The sequence below is a fragment of the Cucurbita maxima genome, unplaced genomic scaffold (genome assembly GCF_002738345.1).
Source record: "Cucurbita maxima cultivar Rimu unplaced genomic scaffold, Cmax_1.0 Cma_Scf00017, whole genome shotgun sequence".
NCBI lineage: Eukaryota > Viridiplantae > Streptophyta > Magnoliopsida > Cucurbitales > Cucurbitaceae > Cucurbita > Cucurbita maxima.
The window spans coordinates 2,425,191-2,433,828 of record NW_019272033.1 but is presented as its reverse complement, the minus strand read 5'-3'; the positions used below and the strand labels follow the sequence as shown (position 1 = coordinate 2,433,828).

Below are 8,638 nucleotides of genomic sequence, written 5' to 3'. Positions count from 1 at the left end.
CATATGCTGAAATAAGATTTAATAAAAAAAAAAAAAAAAAAAAAAAAGCAAAGATTTCAGTTATTTGAACTTCGAAATTTGTTACCAAAAAAAAAAAAAATTGAAATTGAAGTCTTCCACGTGATATACTTACGTGTCGAAATATGTTAATAAAACTATAATTTAATGATTCGTCAATTTTTAAATAACAAAATTCTAAAAAAAACCTTTATTTAACAAAAAAAAAAAAGAAAAAAAAAAGAGATTAAATATTAATAAAATTCACCTTGAAAAGACAGGAGGCTTCCACATTGGACTCCTCGATGCACTCTTCCTACAAAGCGCAACCTGGACGCCTCCATTTTCAATCTCTGCTTCCATTTTGTCCCTACTGATTTGATTTCCACCTTGTTTTTGTTCATTATCCATAATCATAATCGTAATCATACCTCAATCCCCGTTTCCATCCCCTTCCCATAGCCCCTTTTCTTATTTTGTAATCAACTCCAACCGCATTTAGTTTCACTGTTTCTCTGCCTCAGTTTCATCGCTTGGTCGTTGTAGAAAGGTACGTGAATTTCTTCTATCTCAGATGTGCATTTCTGTATTGCGAATTGCCCTTCGCTTTGTCTCTTATGTTTTTTTTTGATGCGTGCTTGTTGTTTATGATTTTGTTTCGATCCTAGTAGTGTTCATGATGATTTCGTTGACATGAGCGTTTGAATTTGATCGTTGTTGATGATTTTGGTATCCGCATTTTACTTAGATGAACTCTACAGCTCTGGTTAGTATCAACTGAGAATGAGAATTCAAGCAAAATGTTATAGGGCCTTCAGTTCATGTTTAATGCTTTGTTTGATCTATCTTCCCTTAAATCCATCTCCGCGTTTCGTAGATAATAATGTTTTGCTCCTTACATACCTGAAACTGTTCTATTCAGATTAAATTTTTTTGAGCTTTCGACGTTACTTGGGATTATTTGCTATTTTCAGAATGGCTGCTGCAGTATTTCACCAATCTCTTGGGACTTTTCTTACCCACGGACAAGCTAATAGTTCAAGTAATTTGTCGAAATCGAATTCGAAGTGTTTCAAGGTCGAAGTCGGGGTGTTCAGAAAGATGTCTCCTAGATCTGGCAATATGAATATAACAGCAATTCAAGCGTCTTCTTCTCAAACTTCAATTTCTGATCACATTTCATCACCTTCAATCAACACCACTGAAGACTCGCAGAAAAAACAAAGTAAATTTGTTTGGTTCCAGTGATTATAGTGTCTAAATGGTGAAGCTGTGTGTTTGTTGGTTATTCTTGGTGAAATATAAGTCATAGGCTGAAGCTCTTGCTTTCTGAAAATATACTTTATTGCTAATGTTATTCTGCATATCAGAGGAAGCAGCGTTGATCTTGATTCGGCATGGAGAATCATTGTGGAACGAATAGAACTTGTTTACTGGATGTGTTGATGTGCCACTGACCAAGAAAGGTGTGGAAGAGGCAATTGAAGCTGGCAAGAGAATCAGCAATATACCCGTCGACATGATCTATACATCTTCGCTCATTCGTGCACAGATGACTGCCATGCCTGCTATGACTCAGCATTGTTGTAAAAAGGTAATTAGAGACCTTTAAATGATTTGGACTACAAAATTATTATTGATCGAGCCTGTGAGATCCCATGTCAACTGGGGAGGAGAACGAAACATTTTTTTAAGGGTGTGGAAACCTCTCCCTAACGCATTTTAAAAACCCTGAGGAGAAGCCCGAAAGGGAATACCCAAACAGGACAATATAGGGCTTTGACTGTTACAAATAGTATCAGAGCCAGACATCGGACGATATGCCAACGAGGAGGTTGAGTCCCGAAAGGGGGTGGACACGAGGTGTTATGCCAGCAAGGATGTTAGGCTCTGAAGGGGGTAGATTAGAGGGTCCCAAATCGATTGGAGAAGGAATGAGTGCCAGCGAGGATGTTGGGCCCCGAAGGGGGGATTGTGAGATCCCACGCGGTTAGGGAGGAGAACGAAACATAAGGTTGTGGAAATCTCTCCCTAGCAGACACGTTTTAAAAACCTTGAGGGAAAACCCGAAAAAGAAAGCTAAAAAAAGACAATATCTGCTAGTGGTGAGTTTGGGCGGTTATAGTACTAGTCTTGACACCCTTATTCCCAGAAAAATCCTACTGTTGAAGAGCCTATTACTAGTTGAAGTAGGGAAGCATTTCTGCTATATTTGGATCTATCTTCCTTTTTGCTATCATCTGGATCACCATAATTTTTTCTGCTGTACAAGACCATGTTTCACACCTACAATTACGTTCTCCACGTTCTACTTTTACATTCCTTTCTTAGCTAACCTCTTAACTAACTATTCATGCATGCATATAGGCTCCAGTCATTATTCATAGCGAAACTGAGCAGGCAAGGGTCTGGAGTCAAGTATTTAGTGAAGAAACCAAAAAACAATCCATCCCAGTAATAGCATCTTGGCGATTGAATGAAAGAATGTAATTGTCGCCACAAGTTTACCCTCTTTATTGTTCATATTAACATCGTCGAACTTTTTTGTTAACGAAATGCTGGTTGCAGGTATGGGGAACTACAGGGTCTCAACAAGCAGGAGACTGCTGATAGGTACGGCAAAGAACAGGTCCACAAATGGCGCCGGAGTTACGATATTCCTCCTCCTAATGGCGAGAGTTTGGAGATGTGTGCAGAGAGAGCTGTTGCTTATTTTAAAGATCAAGTATAATGACTGCCCTTTTGCTTGTGTTTTTTTTTATTCGACTGCATCTTGCGCCATTGTTGAAGATCAAGCTTTCATTATTTGAGATTTGTTCATCTGACTGCTTAAGCTTTCCCCTGCAGATTGTACCCCAGCTGCAATCTGGAAAGAATGTAATGATTGCTGCACATGGAAATTCATTGAGATCCATAATTATGTATCTAGACAAACTAACTTCTCAAGAGGTAATATACTGTTTCCTTACTTCGAAGTGTGAAATTCTTCTTACCCGAAAAGTTATATGTTATTTAAACTGCTGTGTTGCTTTTTGCTTATAGTCATATAACACTGCTTTCAATCTTCTTTCATTCTTACTTTCAAACTCGTTTTTGAAAATCTCTCTACTCCGATTTTCTAAAACTTTATTTCAAAACGAGGTCAGAGGCTTAAGCATAGCGACACGAATCCAAATTGGCTTGACTCACTCGGTGTTGGGAGTGTGTGTAATCTTACGCTATTATATAATATTTTCAACGAACATATCTTTCAGATTATTAGCTTAGAGCTATCGACTGGAATACCCATGCTCTACATATTTAAAGGAGGAAACTTCATTAGGAGGGGAAGTCCTGCAGGACCTTCTGAGGCAGGTGTTTATGCTTATACCAGGGTGTGTAACTTTAGCCTTCTTTAGTCTTCTTCGTTCTTTCAATCATCACACGATCAGCGAGACCCTCCCTTGTGTTCTTGATTGCTAAAATTTCGTCATCGTTTTTGGTTTGGTGCAAAAGAGATAGAAATGTTGAGAAAACTCTTTTCAACTTTTAAATCAGCAACTTGGTAAGACATTATACATTATCTAAAGATATCTGATGAAGTGAGCTTAGCTCAATTGTAATTAGCATAGCATGTACTCCTCTCAATTGTAACAGTCGGTCCACTGTTGTTTTGGCCCGTTACGTATCGCCATCAGTCTCACGGTTTCAAAACATATTAGAGGAGGTTTCTACTCCCTTATAAGGAAATGCTTTGTTCCCCTCTCCAACCAACGTGGGATCCCACAATCCACCCCCTTCGGGGCCTAGCGTCCTCGCTGGCACACTGTCCGGTGACTGACTCTTATACCATTTGTAACAATCAGTCCACTGCTAGCAGATATTGTCCACCTTGGCCCGTTATGTGATGTATCTCCGTCAGTCTCACGGTTTTAAATGCATCTATTAGAGAGAAGTTTTCACACGCTTATGAGAAATGATTCGTTCCCCTCTCTAACCAATGTAGGATCTCACAATAGGGTTGACTGTTACTGTACTCCTTTCAATTTCGGAGGTCCAAATCTCCATACCCCACAACCTCCCACTCTTGGTTTACTATATAAAAAAAGTCTAACAATGCTTGAAAATGGGCTTCCAAGTTCCTCGTTAAACTTTCTATCTCTTTCTATCGCCTTACCCAACTTGGAAAGTAAAGAGAAAAACATCCAAGTTCTAACTCTTTCCTGGTTGGCTTGTGATAATTCAGCTATAGATTTAGAAGCTAGAACTAACTTCTCTTTCAATTGGAACTTGTGGCAGAGTTTGGCTCTCTACAGACAGAAGTTAGATGAGATGCTAAACTAAAATAATGTTCCAGAAGTACAGGTAACCATCAGTTCTCAACCTCTCTTTTCCCATCATTACAGTCCCACTTTGGTTACATATTTGTATTATCGTTTGGTTTCAGGATCTTGCTTCCAATGGCACTGCAACTATTAACGTGCTTTTGTGGCAACTCGACTGCAATGGAACAGAAGAATTTCGCATGAAATTGTAGTTATTTTCCCCTCGAAATCCAAGTATATGAATAGTTCGCACAAATTCTCCTTTGTTTGTGTGTTTGGGGATTGAATCTTTGTACCAAACCTTGTTAAGGTCTAGGCCATCCCCATAATATTCTAGGCAAGTGTTTAGTAATAATCCTTGAAAAGAAGATGTTTCTCAATGGATGTTCTAAGGAACATGGATTTTAGTATTAAAAATCTCTTTAGAAAGATCCGTTATACTTTAATCAAGCCTTTCAAGCCATTACAATGTTGCAAACAAGGTTACATGAAGACAGGAAAGCAACATTTGTTTATTATCTCTGGCCACACACAATGAAAATAGCTCTGCTTCATTCTTAATAGCTGCACTCCCGTTGTAGTAGGTAGCAAGCACACCATTTGAGTTACTTCAGACATGTCTCCTGTTTATGAAATGAACTGACTGTAACTATGCGTCATATTCCAATGTATTGTATTACTAATCCCAGCTGATATCAAACAAAGATATCAAGAGGATGTTCCACATCTCCTACAACCAATGAATGAGACCCTTCTTCTATAACCATCAGCCCCTCTTCATTGGCCTTACTTACATGCTTGCAGGGGTTTACCAAGAACTCGACCTCGCTGCGATCTCCTGCGTTTATCTCCACCCTCTTGAATCCCACCAATTGCTTCATAGGACTCCCATTTTCGGGTTTTGTAGGCTTCACGAATAGCAGTACAGAATGCTTACCTCCCATTCCCCCTTGGTTTCTAACTCCTACAGTCACATTCACAGCATTGCTCTCACAGAACTTCCCGTCCAGCTCAGAGACAAGCCTGTAACGGACCGAGTCAGAGTTCATGGCTGCCTGGCTGGCTGTTGGAGGTCTAAGGTTTAGTTTGCTTCCGGTAACAGATGTGAATTCATAGTGATGGTCGGAGTAGCTGAGTCCATAGCCAAATTCGTAGACTTTTGGTCCATTATAGAAGCGGTAGGTGCGGCCAGGGTAGCCTGATGAAGGTTCTGCTCTCATTCTCATGTCTGTCATTGGAACCTTGATGAAATCGCGTGGATACCAAGTTACTGGTAATCTTCCTCCTGCACACGAACATGGAACGTTAAGGGTAAATATCATTCAATGGTTCGGGATTTCAAGCGTAACGAAGCTCAAAGTGTTAACCTGGGTTGTGATCACCAAATATGATCTCTGCAAGGGCAGTTCCACCAGCTTGTCCTGGATAACCAGCCCACAAGATGCTTCCTATCTTCGCATTATACTTAGCCGAAGATATATCCACTGGCCCTCCAGAGAGAATCACCAAAATGACTGGTCGTTTTGCAGCCTTGGCGACTTCAGCAATCAGTTCTTCTTGCTTTCCTGGGAGCACCAACTCCGACCGATCAAAGTCTTCTCGTTCTTGGGTTTGATCCAACCCCATAACCAGCACCACATAATCCACACTTTTTGCTACTTCCACTGCCTGATAAACACTAGCCTCGGTACAGTTAGCCCAGTTGCAACCTTTGTGGTAAACAGTGTTCTTGACATAGCTATTCAAACCTTGTAATGGGGTAACAGTATTGCAAGGAATGCCAGCATAATTCCCTCGAAGCACAATCGGGGCATCGGCATTATGGCCTATAACAGCAAGCGAATGCGTATTCCATTTGGAAAGTGGAAGAAGCTTGGCATCGTTCTTTAGAAGAACAATGCCCTCTCTTGCAGCTTGAAGAGCCAGCATTTGATGATTCTTTGAGCATACATCGTTTGGACCAATTTGGCCGTAAGGAAGCTTGGTTGGATTGCCATCAAACAAACCCAATCTCATTCTAATAGCAAAGAGATTGCTGAGTGCTCTGTCTATATCAGAAATATGTACTTTGTTCATCTCCACAGCAGATTTCGTGTGGTTCTTCAGGTACGTACCACAATTGATGTCCATTCCTGTAAGTATTTCCATTTCTTTTGGTTTAAATCTAAACTTTTCATGTTTTTGGATGATAAAAAGTGTAGGATTGAAATCAAAATACCAGCAGCAAGAACAGCAGCCACCGCATCCTCTGGAATCTTGGCGTAATTCTGTGCATCATGAATGATGGATACCGCATCACAGTCCGACACGATGTACCTGATGTTCCCCAACAACCTTAATGAGTGGCAATGGTGGGACAAAGAAGCAGCAACAATGAATGCGAGAAAGAGAAATAAGACCTAACCCATTAAACTTCCATTGATTTCTTGCAGTAACAGTCAAGAGATGATGATCGGCACAGGTCGGCACCCCATTCAACCTATTGTAAGCGCACATAATCCCACTCGCCTTCCCCTGCACCACACAGCTCTCAAATGGCGGTTGATACGTGTCCGCCATGTCCTGCGGCGTCACCTGCGTTCATTCACCAACCCCCCACAAACCCATCAATCCAATCCCAATTCCAAATCAAAACCCAGCAACCCAATCTGTGATCAATTACCTTGGCGTCGAACACGTATCGAGTCATCCCTTCCCACCGTTCGAGATCGTAGGCAGTGAAGTGTTTGCAGCATGCTGAAGCTTTGAGCTGGTTCCCGAGCGCCCCCCCTTCAATGCTATCCCCTTGAATCCCTCTTACGTATGCTACTGAGTACTTCCCCGACATCATTGGGTCTTCTCCTGGTGTTTCTTGCCCTCTTCCCCATCTTGGGTCTCTGAATATGTTTATGTTAGGCGCCCAAAATGTCATCCCCTTCGCCTGCCCTGCATTGTACACCGCCCTCGCTTCTGTTCCTATCGCCTGTTTCACACATTCAGATATCGATTCATTCATGTTGAACTAAGCCACTAAATCTAAGCCTGTGGGCTATGAAATCAGAGCAGATTTGAAAGGAAAAGGGATTCGATTGTAGCCGACTTACTTTCTCGATTGAACAACAAGTAAACTATTGGACCCTAATACTTCAATGCGAATCGGATGTTTAATTCGTATTGTGAGCAGAAATGAGGAAATGAAAGAAAGAACAGGGGAGAGTTTGGTTATAGGGATTTGATTCGACCTGTCCGATTTGATACCAGAGGTTGGCGTCGAAGGAAGCAGCAGTGAGGATAACCTGGGGGAAGCTGGTGGCGGCGGGGATGGTGCCGTTAAGGCGGATGCCGTAACCGACATGGGCGACGCCGTGAAGGGCCTCCGACCACCACTCGTAGGCGGGGATACCGAGGCGAGGGATCGCCGGAGCGGTGTTGACGAGTTGCAGGACCTTCTCGTCCAATGTGAGACGAGAGACGAGATCGCGGGCTCTTAAGTTGATCGACAGAGAGGTTCTGCAGAATGGGAGAGTGTTGGTGAGTGAGTTGGAAGAGTCACAGGCGTACGGCGGCTGAGATGACGATTCCGCGGCGATGAGAGAGAGGAGAGAAAAGAAAACGGCGGCGGAGAGAAGGAGTTGTTGTAGTTTCATTTTGGGAGGGAAGAAGGAGGAGGAGGAAGCCATGGGTGACAGTGAGTGAGTCTTCGGCTTCCACAGAGACTTAATAACGCGTTGAGGGACCCGCGTCTCTGTCCTGTCTTATTAAAATGTTTATTTTTTCTTTTTCTTTAGATTTAAGAATTCCATTTTTTTTTTCATTGAATTTTTAAGGCTAAAATATAATAGGAATAATTAAGGGTTTACCAACTACCCATAATCATAATCATGAACCTACCTCAATGGTCAGGGTTCTGAAGAATTTAGAACTTGCTTATGATCCTACTTATAAGACTTCAAACCCACTACTAGAAGAAATTGTCTTTTTTTGTTCGATTCGTATCGTCGTCAGCTTCAGTCTTAAAATGCGTTTATTAGGAGGAGGAGGAAGCCATGGACGACGGTGAGTGAGTCTTCAGCTTCTACAGGGTCTTTATAAAGCTTTGTGGGACCCACGTATCTGTCCTGTCTTTTTAAAATATTTCTTTTTTCTTTCTTTTTATTTAGATTTAAGAAATCCATGTAAATTACCATTTTGGGTTTAAATTTCACCATAATTTCTGGAAAATAACAAATATAAAAAAACTATTTAAACTCATGAGCAATTTTAATACTGTTAATTCAAATAATATTTTAATTATATTTCATTAATTTTTCTATCTGAAATTTTAAATTTTTAGTCAAAATTTGTATTTTTTTGAACTA

General features: G+C 41.0%; 1 protein-coding gene and 1 pseudogene across 1 annotated transcript; one reads left to right on the top strand and one right to left on the bottom strand.

Annotated features, from left to right (window-relative positions):
* The first annotated feature begins 209 nt into the window (after window positions 1–209).
* LOC111492181 lies at window positions 210–4,747 on the top strand (annotated as a pseudogene).
* Window positions 4,712–8,030, bottom strand: LOC111492102 (probable beta-D-xylosidase 7). Its single transcript, XM_023141300.1, has 6 exons — window positions 7,523–8,030; window positions 6,964–7,263; window positions 6,706–6,875; window positions 6,520–6,617; window positions 5,669–6,433; window positions 4,712–5,586 (listed from the first exon to the last, which is right to left on the bottom strand). The coding sequence occupies exons 1-6, from the start codon at window positions 7,958–7,960 to the stop codon at window positions 4,997–4,999; spliced, it is 2,361 nt and encodes a 786-aa protein (XP_022997068.1). The 5' UTR covers window positions 7,961–8,030; the 3' UTR covers window positions 4,712–4,996.
* Between the last annotated feature and the right edge of the window lie 608 nt (window positions 8,031–8,638).

What these genes read in the sequence shown, in the direction of transcription:
- LOC111492102 (XM_023141300.1), bottom strand. Translation starts at nt 7,960, where the DNA reads ATGGCTTCCTCCTCCTCCTTCTTCCCTCCCAAAATGAAACTACAACAA. An exon ending in TCTGGTATCAAATCGGACAG is followed by an intron (nt 7,264 to 7,522) that starts GTCGAATCAAAT and finishes TGTGTGAAACAG; the next exon opens with GCGATAGGAACAGAAGCGAG. An exon ending in GATACGTGTTCGACGCCAAG is followed by an intron (nt 6,876 to 6,963) that starts GTAATTGATCAC and finishes GAATGAACGCAG; the next exon opens with GTGACGCCGCAGGACATGGC.